We start from the raw sequence: 18,181 nt of genomic DNA, 5'->3' as shown, positions 1-18,181 counted from the left end.
ATAATCACATATAACTCATGTCCTCCCCACCGAACTCATACTCATCATAAGTGCCACTCTTTACATCATAAGATTGGGTAACTTACGCTTCAGGACCAACACATACGTAAAACAATGCATAAAGAAGTAATACAACACCTTTGAATTAAACATAATATGCAACGAATGTCAAAAGATAAACATATGACCTGAAACACGCATATGACCTGACACGGACCCACTCGATCGAGTACGAGAACCTACTCGATCGAGTTGAGGCTACTTGATCGAGTGCCCAATCATGCTCGATCGAGTGCCCCGACTCTTAACCCAAACGGACCTTCGATCTCGACTTACTCGACCGAGTAGCCTGGCTACTCGATCGAGTGACCCAATACTCGATCGAGTGCCCGAGGTACTCGATCGAGTGCCCAAAAACACGATTCTGGTCAAAATAACGACAAATACCCACTCGATCGAATCAAACCCACTCGATCGAGTCATGCAGACTCGTGAATACTACCCGCATGTTATCTCACATACCCCAACGTACTATGCATTCATTATTATTTCAACATTATGATTACAACTACGCATTCAAATCTGCGCGACTCCTCATACAATCAACAAAATAATCTACTTCGTGTTATCAAGTGCCACGTTATAAACAACCATCATGCTTTTCATCCAATTCGTTATACAAAACACATATCATTGAACCTCTATTCTTCATGTTACTACTTACCAAAAGCCAAACATTACCATCTATCATGCTCATATAACAGTCAACTTTCAATCATGTATTACCCGCATGTTTTAAAATTTCATAACTTTTTATAACACAACAACATTACAAATCCACTTCATCACATAAACACTTCCATAATCAAGAAATTCATATCCTTACGAAATTGCCACTTCATCTTTTTCAATCAATTCATCTAGTTCAATCATAGACTTCATCTAACAAGCGCATATGATACGATAGTAGACAATTATACGAACTTAATATATAGCTTTACGCAAACAAAACTACGAAAACAAATCTTATCACACCCCCTAACCACATGTTATTAGGATTGCCTCATTATAAACCATTCGTCCTGCAACATCATTATTCATCACACATCATCATATACGAACTACTTTCTTTTCCTACCATATCATTCATCATTCTCATATACTTTTCCAACGATTCCAACCAACATGTAAACCAACTATCATGCAACATGCTTTCAACAAACCACATACAAAATCACATCGTCACCATCTTTGTCTACACATTCCCCATTCTCCACAATCATACATCCACTGGTTCATACCACACATTACTATATAGATACACAATACACAAGGTAAATACATAGCGATCCCGACTCATATCCCAAGGTGACCGGTTCAAAATTATAGGGCGAGTTCGCGACTTCAGGACGTCTCCCAAGTCTTTGCATTAGCTCCTACAACCTTTACCCCGGGTTCATTTTAATTGACTCCCTATATTCATTGGATTTATTGGTTACAGGTTTCAGGATCGTCTCTCTGATACCATTTGTAACACCCCCATACTCCAAGTGCCTTACCAGGACCACTCAGGTATGAAGATATTACCATCTCGGTTACCCGAGGCATGATAATCATAAGACAATGAAGAAACATACTTTATTAAACAAGTTAAGTGATACATAACAAAACCAATCGTAAGCAAAAAATACAAGTTGCTCTCAAACTATAAATCGGTTTGAAAGGAACTGTCCTAACAAACACGGCGGAAGACTAAAGACTACGATATGTGATGACTCCACCCCTGACTAGATCCACGCGTATCAAGATATACCGCTAAGCAATCGCTCACCACCCCGAATGGATCACCACGAGTTTTTAAAACATTTAAACGGGTCGGTACTAATCACACAATTTATATACATATCAACAATCCGATAAACAGACAGCTCACACCGTCACACATACAATCACACCAATCCCAACAATCTCAATCACCGATCGTCCTTTGGACTGACCACCCCGATGGGGGACCGCGGCCGTACCCACCAAATCCCCGCTCTTCATAATGAGCGATAACCCTGTCCATTAATGTGCACATCCCTTCTGTGGCGGGTTCCACAGAAGGCGAAACTAGGGCGTGAAGCCACTCCCGCAAGTGACCTCACTCAGCCGAGGACACGCCTCGAGAACCAGAGACCACAATCACAATCACAATCACAATCACAATCACAACCGTTATAATACAATTACTATATCAAACAATCAATCTCAAACATCAACAATCATCCCATTATGGGACTAATACTGAGTAGGAAATCCTACTTGGTAAGCACACAATCAGACGGTCTCTACTGCTGAGTCAAAAAGCTTCCTCTATGAACCCTCCTCCTATCATACAACATATATAGGCTACCAAATCACATACTACACATAAACCCCCAAATCTCTAAATTAGGGTTTAACCAAATCAAAGGAAAGACAATAAAAAGGGTACATAGATCTTACCCTCGACGCAAGGAACTCAACGGTATAACCAACGACACGAACTGACCTTCCAAACTCCGGGGATTGCTAATTATGCGATTAGAATGAAGAACTTGCTTGCTTTCTCTCTTAAACAGTAATTTAGGTTTTGCAAAAGTGATTTAGAACAATGACGACAAAGCTTATATACCTTAATCGCATAATTAACAAAACCCGAGAAAACTCCCCGTAAAACCGGCTACTCGATCGAGTACCCGAGATACTCGATCGAGTACCCCCTTACTCGATCGAGTACCCACGTTACTCGATCGAGTACCCAACAGTTCAGAAACTATTTTAAAACGCAACTCACCCTTACTCGACAGAGTAAGGCCTACTCGATAGAGTACCCAAAGACTTATAAATACGGAGTATTATAGATAATCAGTACAAATTAATTAGATTGATTAGGTTTCACACAACAATTCACAAGCATCAAGATTTGAGTCTTGTTCGTGATCTTAACCTAGAACAAATTATATAAACCTTAACCAGTAAAATTAACAATTATGCATAATCATATCAGTAACAATCAATTTAATATGTCTGAGTCAAAACATTAACTTATCCATCTTTTTATTCAATCTTAACCCTCGTACAAGTTAATATTAATTCGGGGGTAAGTGGCAAATACACTCCATGCTTTTGCCACTATGTGCAAATCGACCTCAAACGTTTCAACACATGCGAATTAACCCCATAAATTTGAGTTAGTGTGTAGTTAAGCTCCAGTGACTATTTATCGGTTATTAGCTTGTTGAAAAAGAGTAATAAGACACTGAAGAAATAAACACAATAAAATTTAAAAACAAATACTAAAATTGAAAATTGAAAATACAAAAATATTTGTTAGTCTATCATAATTGGATGGAGGCGGTTTGAAGTGGGTTTAGGAATTGCCATGGAGTTGGTGGTTTGTGTTTTTGTAAATTTATACCTGTTTTAGGGTTAAATTAGTCTTAGCGTTAGATCAATGTTAGGGTCTTGTAATTGTTATATTGGTATTTATATGTTGAGTCGTATGCGTAATAAAATAAAGAACACAAGCAATTTTGGTGACGCGGAAAATCCGATGTGGGAAACAACCGCGGGGGGAGACGGAATCCCACCAAGATTTGCACTATAATTCGAGAGGGAATAGAATACGGGTGATTTTTTCTATATTATAGAGACTAGGGCTTTTTTCTGTTTTTTTCGATGATCCCTTTGTCTTGCATTGATGCCCCTTATATAGTAGAGCTCCTCTATCTAGGGTTTCTTGCTTCTCTTCCAAGTATTCCTAATTTGACGCGGGGTAGGACTTTTCTTCTCCTGGATATGGTAAGTGATAGAGTTTCCTTATATTACTTCCATACGGATTCACCACCGAAACAGGACCCACTTCTTATGATGCACGTTGCTCTTGCTCTAGCTCCCTGGTATCCTGCCTCCTGCTCTGCTTCTTGTCCTACTTCCCTGGACCAGCCCATATCCAGATTTTGGGCCTAACAGTTTGCCCCCAATTTTCCGCGAGAGTCCAACCCTAATTATTTGAGTTGGAAATTGCAATGTGTCGTTGAATGACTTCTCGCATACTCTTTCCCAATTTACATTTCGAAACTCCACCTACCTTTTCCTATTTAATCTCATCTGCCCCTCTACTCTCTCTCATCAATCCTTTCCACCTCCTCAAAACCCTCAAAACTCCGATTTCCCAAATCCACCCTCTCATCTTCCTTTCACTGCCAGCGCCGCCTCCACCTTCCGTCTTCCAGGTATTCTCATTTTTCTCTTTCTCCGTTTACCATGGCCAAAACCCGCTTCACCTCATCTTCGTCCACCACCATCGACCTTGTCGAGGACGAGATCTTTCCGTCCCTGGGGATCCTCAAAAAACCGCACTCTGGTGACTCCCACTTGACCCAAGACGACATCCCTAGAATCAAAGCTCTCCTAGGCTTAGGTGACAATGTGGCGATCCATATCCCCAAACCCGATCATTAAGCTGACGCCTTTCGTGACGGGTGGATCTGCTTGTACACATACCCCTTTGTCCTCGGCCTCAGATTTCCTTTCCTCTTGATGATCAAAGAGTTCATCCGTCTGAACTCTCTACCAATTACTCAAATTGGCCCCTACGCATGGAGGATCCTTTTATCTACCGTCGCCCCTCAATAACAGCCTGGGTGCTGGGATTAGGCTATAAGATCTGGCCCACAGGTTTGAGTGTCGGTCACTCGGGAATGGCCAGTACACCTTCAGGGCTGTAGAGAAGACTGAAAACTTTCTTCAGTCTGCGGCCAAAGAGAAAGACGATGGGTGGTATGAGGACTTCTTTTTTGTCAAGCTTGAATCCCTTCCTATTCATGCTGATTATCTGTTCGAGCACTGGATCCTGGCCAAGAATAAGTATACTTGCATGTTTACTTCTGATTGCTTCTGTTACTCACCGTTCTTACTCTTTAATTTGACACAGAACTCAGGAACCCTGAGAAATCCGAGGACGAAGACGCCTCCATTGCTAAACTCTTCTCCATCCCTGAAGACCAAAGGCTATTTCTCATCATGCTCGCTGGTTTAGATAACTCTGCTACTGAAGAAACCATGTCTTCTGGTAAGTATTCTCTTCTGGATATAATATACTGGGTGATGTATCCCTTCTTGCTCTTTGACTAAAACCCGCGCTTACTACTGCTTCTGTAACCGACAGATATAGGAACAGTGGCTCCCCCTGCTCTGGCTTTGCCAGCAGTGGCGGTGTTCTCAGGTAGCAATTAAGTTCCATGAATGCTTTTTCGTGCTCCCCGGTCCATTTGAACATATGGCTCTTTCTCAATATATCATCAAATAGCTTTCATCTATCCGAGGCTCGTGAGATGAATCTGCTCAGGGCCGCCACTTTTCCTGCTAGTCGTTGTACATCTTTTGGCTTTTGTAGTGATTCCAGCTGGAGGATTGCTCTGATTTGTTCCTTGCTTGCCTCAATCCCTCTCTAGGTTACCATGTATCCTAATAATTTTCCCGAGGATACTCCAAATGAACACTTGGACGAATTAAGCTTCATCTTGTACTCCCTCAATGTTTGGAAGGTGTCTGCCAAGTGCTCCATATGCATACCTGCTTTTCTGGATTTTACCACCATATCATCTATGTATACTTCCATTGTCTTCCCTATTTGCTGTTTAAACATCTTATTTACCAGACGCTGGTAGGTGGACCCGACGCTCTTCAGGCCAAAGGGCATGACATTGTAGTAGTATATGCCCCGTTCTGACATAAATGCCGTGTTTTCTTGATCTTGTGGGTGCATTTTGATCTGATTGTAGCCACTCCAGGCGTCTAGAAAGGTAAGTACCTTGTGTCCGGCCGTGGCATCCACCATTGCATCGATATGGGGCAGTGGAAAAGGGTCATTGGGACAAGCTTTGTTTAGATCTGTGAATTCTACACATACCCTCCACTTTCCATTTTTCTTGGGTACCACTACCACGTTAGAGAGCCATTCAGGGTAGCTGACTTCTCTGATTTTTCCTGCTACCAGAAGATTGTCTACTTCCTTGTTAATAACTTCATTTCGTTCTGCCGTGAACTTCCTTCTCTTCTGTTGTACCGGGGTGCAATCTGGGTTCACGCTTAACTTATGTGATATAACAGATGGATCTATGACAACCATGTCATCATGGGACCAATCAAAGCAGTCCATGTTCATTTTTAGAAACTGGGTCAGTTGATCACGCAGCTCTCCACTGCAGGTTGCTCCAATTAGCATTGTTCTATCCGGGTGTGCCTCGTCTAGGTGGACTTGGTTTAGTTCCTCCGAGGGTGGCTCCTTGTATTCCTTCGAGGTACCCCGGTCCTGTAATTGCTATGAGGGGAGCTTAGTTGTGGCTTTCAGGGCTTGTGTGTAACAACTTCTGGATTCTTCGCGGTCCCCTTTCACCATGACCACGCCCCACGGGGTTGGGAATTTGAGACACTGATGCTATGTTGAAGGGACCGCCTTCATCTGATGCAGCCACGGTCTTCCTAGTATTACGTTGTAAGTGGTCGGGCCCTCGATGACTAAGTACCTAACCAATTTGTTAACTCCTTCAATATATGTTGGAATGGTTATCTCACCTACCGAATGTGCTGTCTCACCACTGAATCCCACCAGCGGTACAGACTTTTTTATCAGATTTTCTTTGTCGAAACCTATGATTTTGAGAGTTTCCAACATAATGAGGTTCACGGAGCTTCTGGTGTCCACTAATACCTTTCGCATGATGCAGTTTCCAATAGATAATGTTACGGTAAGGGCATCATGGTGTTGTTCTGCGCCATTTTCTACGTCAGTTTCATCGAACGTTACCAAGGGTAAATCACTCTGGTTTACCCTGTATGAAGTTTCTGGATGGTCTCCTTTACTTTCGGTGGCTCTCCTCTTGGCTGCAGAGTATGTCAAACATGATAGCTCGGATCCACCTGTTATCACGTTAATAATCTTTGTGCATACGGGTGGAGCGGAAGGAAGCACCTGGTTTGCTGTTTCTCTCTTATCCTGCTTGCCCTCACGTGATAACAGATGGTCCAGATTTCCCTTGCGTAACTGGTATTTTACTTCCCTCCGCAACCTGAAGCAATCTTCTGTTCGGTGCCCCATATCCTGAAGCCATTCACATCTCTTACTACTGTCCCGGTCATCATTGGGCCGGCTTTGCTTAGGAGGCTTAGGCCACCTTACCTGGTCACCCAATTCCCTTAGTGCTTTCAGCAGTCCTTCCATTCTTGTGTTGAACCCATAATTAGATAGCCTGGGAGGATGCGGAGAATCATCTACTTGCTGGGGGTTTTCTGCTACTCTGCTAATATTCGGTCTGTTGTATGGCCTGACTCTCTCGTCTTTCTTTTCTGTTGGGATTTTTCTGTTTGTTTTGTTGAAGTTTGTCATTCCCTTTCTAGCCTATATATCCTCCTCTAACTTAATGTCATTGTAGCTCTCTGTTAAACTTCCTCGAATCTTTCACACGGGTGCATTTTTAACTCCTTGTAGAGGTCTGATTCCTTGTCCAGGCCCTACCTGAAGGCGTTAATGGCTATGGATGTGTCATAGCCTCGTATAAAAACTTTTTCTGCATTGAACCTGGTGACGTTGTCCTTGATTGATTCGCCGATCTCTTGGACAATCCTGTATAGATCGCTTGGCTGTTTTGGTGTCCTTTGGCTGCTAGAGAATTGCTGATTGAAGGCGTTGACCAGGTCAGCGAACGAGGATATGGATCCGGTGGGTAGGCCAACAAACCACCGTAGCGCTGCCCCTGTCAGAGTTGAGCCAAATCCTTTACACATGCATGCCTCTTTCGAGGCTCCTGCTGCTGTAGTTACCATCTTTTTCTGCTTAAATAGGCTAATGTGATCACAGGGGTCTGTAGTCCCATCAAAAACAGTGATCGTTGGGACAATAGATCCTTTTGGCAAGGCGACCGCAGCTATATCGTCGGTGAAGGGCGAGTCGGCGTAACTTTCAGGTGCGGCCATTTCCATGGGTAATGGCATTCCTGGGACTCTCCGGAGGAGGCTACGTAGTTCCTGGTACTGCTACTCTATGTATGCCTCTATACCGGTGATTCTCTGATGCTCTTGCGGCTGTTGATCCATAGTTCTTACGAAATTATTCTGCCGTGATATTGGCGGTTGGCGCATTTGTGATGTTGCTGCACCTAAACCATTTCCCCAGGTGTACTCAGTTTTGTTTGGGGTTGGTCCTCTGGTCAATGGGGTCGTAGATGCCAACCTGCTCTGCTGATGCTCCTCTGTACCTGACATGGGTGTTGGATCCTGACGTGCTGGCTCATCATCTGGTGTCAGTGCCCCCAATCCTACTGGGATCAGGCCTCTTCTTGGTTGTGGTGTTGTTTCCATGTCCAACCGAGTTACCACGTCATGTGGCAGTGCGCGTGTCTGCCTCCGATCTCAATCTTCTTTTGAGGCTGCTCCGGATCTTGCCTCCCTCATCCAAGTGGCTGAACTGGCAGCATGGTTCCTCAACTCGTTGATCTGGGCTCGGAGGAGGTTGTTGTCTTCTTCCATCTGGGATCTCATGCTCCTTTTCTCACTTTGCATTGTTCGGATTGTCCTTGCTAGAGAGTCCAGTCCCCTTATCATGATACTGCTAGGACTCGGTGGGGTCTGAGCCTATTATCTGGGTTGCCCTCCTTTTTCTTGCTTTGGTACTCCCTGCCTGCCATGGACGACACCCGAGTCTCTAAACTGAGTTATTTCTGATGGCTGGCTTGCTACTACCTGAGAGTTTTGGCTATGCTTGACGGCTGGTAACTAGGTAGCGCCGGTTGGTTGAGCCGAAGTTGTGCGTGCTGTCACTATGGAGGGAGATGGTGCCCGTGTTGCTGGGGCACCGTCTGCGTTGCCTGAGCTTGCTTCTGGATGTCCTGACATGTTGCTTTGCTTTGTGAACTGACTAACGAAGACGGCCACTATGCCCCACGGTGGGCGCCAAACTGTTTTGGTAAATTTCTACCTGTTTTAGGGTTAAAGTGGTCTTAGCGTTAGATCAATGTTAGGGTCTTGTAATTGTTATATTGGTATTTGTATGTTGAGTCATGCGTAATAAAACAAAGAACACAAGCAATAGTGGTGACGCGGAAAACCCGGTGTGGGAAACAACCGCGGGGGGAGACGGAATCCCACCAAGATTTGGACTATAATTCGAGAGGGAATACAATACGGGTGATTTTTTCTATATTATGGAGACTAGGGCTTTTTTCTGATTTTTTCGATGATCCCTTTGTATTGCATTGATGCCCCTTATATAGTAGAGCTCCTCCATTTAGGGTTTCTTGCTTCTCTTCCAAGTATTCCTAATTTGACGCGGGGTAGGACTTTCCTTCTCCTGGATATGGTAAGTGATAGAGTTTCCTTATATTACTTCCACACGGATTCACCACCGAAACATGACCCTCGCCTTATGATGCACGTTGCTCTTGCTCTGGCTCCCAGGTATCCTGCCTCCTGCCCTGCTTCTTGACCCGCTTCCCTGGACCAGCCCATATCCAGATTTTTGGCCTAACAGTTTGATTGTTGGATTTCTGGGTGACATGTTCGGTTTTGACTATGAAGAAGGAGAGAGAAAGAAAAGGAGAACCTCCATTGTTATAAAGGTGGAGGAAAGAAAGAAAGTGAGAGATTAGAGGTTGAAAATTGAAGGAGAGATAATAGAGGACGATAAAAGGAGAATATATCCTATAAAAATAGAAGCTTTTACTCGATTTGTTATTTGTGATGGAGTGTCGGGACCGAAATGGTAAAATGGATCTGGGATGGTGATGGTAGCTAACGAAGAAAGCAAAGGGTAAAGTTCCGGTGTTTTGTCAATTTTCTCCGATGAACAATTGGCCAAAAAATAGCACCTAAAGCATGATTGCACACAAGCGAAAATATTTGGGGTTAATTTGCACGTGTTGAAATGTTTGGGATCAATTTGCACATAGTGACAAACGTTTGAGGTGTATTTACCACTTACCCCGATTCCAATCATTAAACTAACAACAACAATAATAATATAAATAATGAACATAAATAAAATTAATAAGAAGGGGAAGAAAAACATAGACTTTGAAAAAAATATGAGTGCCAAGGGAGTATCTCCAAACTGAAAGGCTCATTAACTAGACATTACTCCATGAAACATACGTTACTCCACAAGAAGAACAATACAAACTGCCTTCTTTTACTAAAACCCAAACTCCAACGAGGAGTTGAACATCCCATAGCCCATTCGCCCGTGAGCTTGTATTAATTAAAACTTGTTTTAAATCCGTACAAAAAATATACGGGTCGTAAAAAAGGCATTATTAGGGGATACATTAGCATATAAATAAGCGTGACTAAATGTTTACTATCGTGACAATATAAATAAGTCTATAATTAAAAATTCGGCGTATACATGTGATAGCTGGATTATTGCCCACCCCGCATCAAATTATATTTGTAAAACTCAATAACAAACTAACTAATGTGGGAGGGTAAGCAGATCGATCCACAGAGACGGTACGGATTGGTGTGTCGGTTTTGGTTTGGTTTAGTCTAGTCATTCAAAGTTTGAGTTGTTGAAAATCTAAAAGTAACTAAAATAATGAAAATGAGAAATGCACATTTAAATAACGAGATTAGGTATTAATATTAGGAAAGCGTTAGTTCATGACGTGGGTTGCCTTGTTCAATTTCGTTTGCTCGAATTTCTTCCAAGTTCGAAAAGAACGGCGTTCTCTTTCGATTAATGATTTTTGTCAGGTTCGAAAAATTGCGGCGTTCCTAACGACTTTTCAATAAGTTCGAAAAAATCAACGTTCTCGTTTCGTTTGAATTTTAATCGGTCCGAAAAGCTATGACATTCCCGTTCGATGACCGAAAAAGTTTAATATTTCTTCTTTCATGTTATTGATATTGCAAAAACCCATGGAAATTTCGAAAAATTACATGGGTTTGAGGGGGGCTGTTGCGTGCCTGTTGAAGATCGATTGATGAATTTGGATTCATCTTTTCTTATCTTGCAAACCCATGAAAATTTCGACAAATTACCATGGGTTTGAGGGGGGAAATTAGAGGTATATGTCGATATGTTAACGTAGAATTAGGGAATACAATATATTCAAATACATTGTAGAGAATAATGTTGTGGTTTTCTAGCGTATAATATATTCGGTTACCGATATTACGAGATCTTCAATAGTACTATACATACATCATAATTGTAATAGTTAGAAATAATGAACAATTATCAATAATACGACAATTACTTCTATGCAATTCTCCCCTCTTCCTATTCTAATACAAATGGGTCTAGTGTGTCAACTCTCAACTTTTCCCGCCCTTTTACTAAAATACAGACATCTCGCAGGTTATCGAGCCAAAATGATATTTGTGGGGTGGTGCATGATATTTTAAAACAGTAACTCTCCTATAGGACCGTCCTATACCATAAGACGGGTCCAATAGAAGATAATAGGCCAAATAAAAGGAGATTAAATAAAAGTATAAAACAAAAGAAATGTAAAAACCCATCTTCTTCCCTGCCACTACCTAACCCCCCACGACAACTGCAATTAACTTATCAGAGTTATCACCGCCACCTCCTCCGCCCCTTTGCAGCCCACGCCCCTCGCCGCGACCTACTTCATCGCTTCAAAATCCACAACTTCTCTAACTTCTCGATTGTCGTTCTCATAACCATTATTCCGTCTTTATATCCTTCCACCAATCAATTTAATGTAAAAGATGAAGAATGTCGATAATCGACTATCTAGGTTTGTAATTCGATCCTGAATGTTTCAGATTTCAAAATTAATATTTCACACTTTTAAAGTCTAGTTAATTGTTTTTTAAGTTGAATGCTCATGTTTTTCTATTGAGAACTTTGAGTTTTAAGTTGAAAATTATAGGCTACAAATTAACTTAAATTAACTCATTGTTCTAACTGGCACATACACATAAAGCGAAATCCGGGGAAGTGGCAAATAAGCCCCATACCTTTAGTCCTATGTGCAAATCACTCCCACAACTTTTAATACTTGCAAATTAACCCCGTGTGTATAGCATTTGGTGAAATTTAACTCCATTTAATTAATTTATTTGATTTTTCTACAATCTTATTTATTTCTCATTTTCTTTTTGAAAAGATATTTATTTCTCATCTAATTTTCCTTCATATTTGTTAGAAATTTAGTTAATTGACCAATCTACCCTTACACACTCCTTTTATTATTTAATCCAAATTCACCTTCTTCCCTGATATGCTTCACCTTCACTACTTCCCCGTTCAATCTCAATCAACAACAGCAACGCCCATCAACACCATGGCTCGAACTTGACTAACACCTCCGCCCTTAACACCGACAAAGAATAACAGCCGCTACAACCAGCCCGAAACCCGCTGATCTAATTCATTCAACCGCCACCAGAGAGTTTCCGCTGCAATAAAGCCCAAGCAAGCCTAGAAACAGGTCGCATCGCTCGCACAAAAGCCTTGGCGGGACACCTGAAACGCAAAACCATCATCTTCATTGCTGTGATTAACTTATTATCGATGTTAAATTATTGGATTAGAGCCAAAATGGGAAAATTGGAACAACAAAATCATCATCAGTTGTATACTTATATCATCTTGCAAAATAATAGCTATAGTGATATGGACTTAAGATGAAGGAGTTGATCAGTGGGAGAATTATTCTATCAATGAAGAAGATAAATTAAAGGAGATGATAAACTTGGGAGATGTAAGAGCTGGTGGTATGGTACGGTTTGATAAATGAAGGGTAGATTTGGGTTTTTACAAATTAGTAATATTATATGTGAAAGTTTAATATTAATTAATCATGTTAATTCAATTTTTGTGTTTTAAATTACAAAAGTTTAATAATAGAATTGAATTGCACCAATACATAAAGTTATGGAATTAATTTGCACGTATTAAAAGTTGTGGGGGTGATTTGCACATAGGACTAAACTTATGGAGCTTATTTGCCACTTTCCCGGAAATCCCCTAAACATCTAAAAGTTATAACTTCAAAACTCAAAGTTTTAGTTTTGAAAACTCAAGTTCTAGGTTTCTTTCTTTTCAATTCAAGTTTAGTGTGTTAAATGCTATAGTTCTTTTGGTCAATGATGGTTTTAAGATTAATAACTACCAATTATAATTTGAAAACTGAATGATTGAAAGACAAGTTATGGCCCTTAATCTTTGAGTTAATGGAGGGATTGTGCGAGAAGTCATAAACTTTGACAAGTAAATGGAAGGTTTGTGCGAGGAACGCAGTCGACATCTGGGGTTGCAGTTGAGGTCCTTGTTTGTAGGTGACGGGATTAGGGCGTAGCTAGAGAGTTTTTGAGAGAGGTGCTATCGGTTATAACATGCTCCATACTCCTTTTCGTTTTATTTACTGTTTGATTTTTATGTGATTCTTCTTTTACGATTTGGGCTTTTAGATAACAGGCCGGTCTTATGCTAAGAGACCATCCTATTAAACAATTTGTGATTTTAAAAAAATTTCAACTGGTTGTTAAATTTCATGTTTCGTAATTTCCAGTGAGCGTCAGCGCCGTGAGGCTTCTGCTTTATCAATTTGGTCATTTGCTAAATTACTAGAGTTCAACTGGGAAGAGAACAGGGGCGAAGCTAGGAGTTTTTGTCTGGGATAGAAAACCGCTTAAGGCTATACTATGTGAAAATTGGAAATCCAAAAAATGTTATTTCGTACTATGAAATATATAAAAATTCAAATTACAAACTATCAATATATAATCAAATGGACACATTGTAAAAGCTTGAAGGTTTCATAGTTCAACTTATCTTTATATATTATATTTTAAAAATAATTTTGATTTTTGCATTGTACTTTACAACAAACTGAACATTTTTTAATGTAATGGAATAAATATTTTCTTAAAATTCAACCTATTATCTTTACTTTTATTTTTCTATATTATTATGGGTCGCGCTTTATACTTCGTCATTAAAGAAAATTTTGTCATTTTAGGGCAAAATTAAATTCATAATAGTTAATACCCTAAAATAATGAATATTGACAATTTTAAAAATTAGCAAAAGATAAATAAATTAAATAACAGAAAGTAAATCAGTATATTAAATAACTCAATAAGGAAATTTATGGATTTGTTTCAGATTTCCTTCCCAAACAAAGAAACATTTTATAACGTTATTGAAAAAGTCAAAAATAACGAAAAAATTAACAATAGTGGGATTTGAACCGCAGTCAAAGGACACTACTATTTCTACCACTAGAGCACGTCTATTTTGCTATTTAACTTATGCGCTTTATTATAATTATTCTTTCCTTAATCACATTTGGGGTAGCTAAAACCCGACTTATTTATTGATTTTTTTCACACGGGGTAGCGGCCGCTACCCCTTGCTACCTACTCTCTTCGCCCCTGGAAGAGAAAGTGGCACCTGAGGTTATTAGCATTTTCATTGCAATGCATTATTCTGACAAGTTACGTATACTACTTTTTCCAATAGGCAAAGTAACAGATATACCTAACATATCAGCATATCAATTTTAGTTATAGAGGTTATTATTCCGTGTTAATTACTTTTAAATAAACTAATTATGGTTGCTTTCTTTAGCAGACTGGATGAGTTAGCCCTGATGAAAAATTTATTGTCAATGTCCGACTCTTTGGAAGGGTCGGGACTGTCTCGCTATTTACCCGTATTAAAAAAAGTCCAAGCCTGGAAATAATAAGGGTCGAATGGGCTGGACTTATTGAGAGGTATAACCCATGTTCACCTATCTTTTGCGCCGTTTTGTATTGGTGGGTGGACAAAGACAAAATGCGCCCTCTCCTAGCTCAATGTTATTTACTCTCTTCATCTATTTTTAGTGTCCACCTTTCAATTTCGAGAGGATTCGAAATGATGAACTAATCATCTATTTTTAGTGTCCACCTTTCAATTTCGAGAGGATTCGAAATGATGAACTACCTACTCTATCTTTTGAATTAAGGTGTAATGTGATTATCAAATTGTGGTATAGAGGATGATAGTTCATTATTAGGGGCAATATTCATTAATTAAACTTTTTTCGTACTAATTTTTTTTTTTTAAAAAAATATAATAATTATGACATAACTTTGAAATGAGAGAACACAATAAAATTAGGATTGAGGGAGTATTTTACTTGGCTTTGCGATTCGTATTGATACAAAACTTGACTTTGCGATCCGTATTTTGATACAAAACCCCTTTCTTTTAGTTTAGACAATACTTTAGCCGCCTAACACTTACAACTAAATCTTGCTACACCGGCTAAATCCTGCAGCTAAATTTAAGTAAATTGATTTTGAGTATGCAAATTTACCATTTTGTATTGCTGAAATACCCGTAATCCAATTCTTTTTGTTGTGAAAGTGTTTTCTTTCCTGCTTTTATATTATATCAAGTGCTAACCAATCAAAAGTTCACAGTTCTATAAAAACCTGTCAACGGCGCTAAAAGACATCATTTGGAAGACCGGAGAAGAAATCAAGGAGGAAGAAGTTGTAAGGAGCTAGTTTGTGATTTATGGTTGGTTCCTATGTTTATTCAATTTGTCATTATATATATGATCTTAAGCGATCTTCCAACTCAAACCCATACCCTTGGTAGAAATTTTCCCCTAAATATATCTTATATCCTGTCAAGCTACAAAAAACAAAGCGTACTTTTGATGTTTGAGGATTATTCATATTTATTTGGCAGGTCGTAAATGGAACTCTAAATAATGGTGGTTAGATCGGTTTGCAACCATGAAAGAGACATGCTTCCTTGTGAAAATATTTTGGTTCCGTGTTTGCTTATTTTATATTCTCTTATATTAATGGTTGGGAAGGTCCGAATTGGTTGTCTTGTTTTACCAACGAGTGTTATATGTTTAAGAATTCAGATAATAGATCTTCGATTGTAAATTCTGAATCAATGTCACGTGTACATGTTAATAGGAAGTTGAATAAGATCATACGGGTGTGTTAGTTTATTCAGTCATAGAACCACTCTTAAAGCATTCTCAATAATCTAGAAGCCCTTGATAAGAAGATGGCTTTCTCAATAATTTGTTTACTATTTATCCAAAGATTTTATCGAAGAAACATTGTATCTTCATTTCTCAACTTTGTTAATGTTAGAGAGAAACATGATAATTTTGGGTATTTATTTTTCCATATGCAAATGAGTAGACCTTTCAAATTTTAGCCGACTTGTAAGTGTTAGAAATCTATATCTCATTACATAAAATATTCATATATGTTTCAATTTAATTTAGTCATAAAATTAAATACAAATCTTATGCATGCAAACTTAAATTAAAAGAGAAGAAATCATCAACCCTTACTATGATAATTTCGGTCTTATGGGCACCAACAAGATCTCCTTCTTGTTAGTTCTTGAGCTTTCCAATAATGTATGAACATTCATGACTTCAAAATAGAAGCCCTCCAATTAGTAGCACCCAAGACTATCCCAAAATCCCACAAACTAATATGTACTAGATATTTGTAATGTGGTTTACCTTAAAATCGGTTACTAATACTCGTATTCTACTACTAGTATTATTAGTGTTTGATTTGTACAAATTAGATTCATAAAAATGAATTTTATGAAGAACAAGAGAGAGAAGGTATTGTTTTTCATAAAACATAAGAAGAATGAATAAAATTGAGAAAACCTCTCAATTCCCTCTACCAAAACCGGTGGCCACTATGGTATATAGACCATTTTTCTTTTTCCTTTTTGTCTTCACAAGACAAATGTGTAAGCCTTTGTCCTTAGTCATGTCACTATCAAGCATTTTAGACAAATGAATAAGACAAATGGAAAAAGACAAAACTTCTCACAATGCTCACCAATTTCGGTTTATATGTGTAATATGGAGTCCATTTTATTTTTGTCAGTTGTACAATTGTATGTCATGTGACACGTGACATGTCTTATGTCATGTTTTAATTTAAAATACATATTTAACAAATTAAATATCATTTACAAATTAAATAAATCACATTTAACAAATTGACTAGTAATTCAAAATTACTTTCGCATAAAATGGTCATTTAATTACTAGTTAGTATAATTCACAACATCTTGTAATAATGACTAACTTATCATTCTCATCTCGCGTGTTTCGCAAACACCGATTAATTTTAGTAATATAACTTCTTAAATTACTAAATAAAATCTTATTTAATCACATTATAATAAGATGTCATTTTCTCTCTTATGATAATAATTTGTTCGATTTTAAGGAATTAATTAATCTGTATCGACATACAATTAATTAACCTTTTTCAATTAAGGGAATCGTCCTTTAGGTGTGACCTCAAGGGATCAACTGATCACCACCGTCGCACGACAGTAATGTCAAACTCTAGCCAGCCAATCATTACCGATATGTGTGGACCAGTTGACTATATATGTAATGCATCATCCCTTTCGTATTCTTGGTATGAGATTTAAACACGTGATCAATATGATCGACAATTGTGATCGCATTATTGTCGGGGACACTTACTCCAACAGTAAGCCCGACCCGAATCCGTTATTTTCGAGCAGTCTAATCATGATTCATGGCTAGACCTGGCAAACTGGCCAATCGGGTCGGGCCAGTTCAGGTCTCTCATTAATTTGGGTTAATTCGGGTCAGGTCGGGTCACTTCGTGTTTCGGGTTTGTTGGACGAGTTTGTGATGGTGAGCGAGTCGTTGTTTGCTCAATCAAACACATTTATAATCTCAACAAACAACTAAATAGTGGTTTATTCGAGGTCGATCCACGGGACGGTGTGCTTTGGGTTCTAAGCTTATGTATCTTAATTTATGCTAGTGTCACAATTGATTGGGTTGGAGTTGGTGAGTCTAAGCTAATGAAAGCAATAAAGTAAAACAAGCAATAAATAAAAGGATGTAAACACATGATAAAAGGCACTAGGATGTCATGGGATCATAGGGGAATCATGGTAAGATAGCATAAATGAATTATATAGATGCAAGCAATTATTATTGTTGGAATCAATTTAGTGTACCTCTTACAATTCTTAGGGTAAACTTAGGTCCCAGAGCCGAGTCGGTCAAGACTGTATAACACCTTCAAGTCGACTTTGGTTTTCCCTATTCATGGTGAGATATCACAAATGAGTCCTTGAACGACAAATGCG

At 39.1% G+C, this 18,181-nt stretch overlaps 1 protein-coding gene across 1 annotated transcript in view; it reads left to right on the top strand.

Annotated features, from left to right (window-relative positions):
• Positions 1-16,025, top strand: part of LOC141609022 (CBL-interacting protein kinase 23-like) — a 57,805-nt gene extending 41,780 nt beyond the window's left edge. Inside the window, exons 14-15 of the mRNA XM_074428289.1 lie at positions 15,466-15,565; positions 15,740-16,025. Of these exons, the coding sequence (XP_074284390.1) occupies positions 15,466-15,552 (87 nt within the window). The 3' untranslated portion in view covers positions 15,553-15,565; positions 15,740-16,025. The remainder of the gene's footprint in view (positions 1-15,465; positions 15,566-15,739) is intronic.
• The last annotated feature ends 2,156 nt before the right edge of the window (positions 16,026-18,181 follow it).

The sequence above is a fragment of the Silene latifolia genome, chromosome 10 (assembly GCF_048544455.1).
Source record: "Silene latifolia isolate original U9 population chromosome 10, ASM4854445v1, whole genome shotgun sequence".
Taxonomy (NCBI): Eukaryota; Viridiplantae; Streptophyta; class Magnoliopsida; order Caryophyllales; family Caryophyllaceae; genus Silene; species Silene latifolia.
This window is presented reverse-complemented; position numbering and strand designations above follow the sequence as displayed.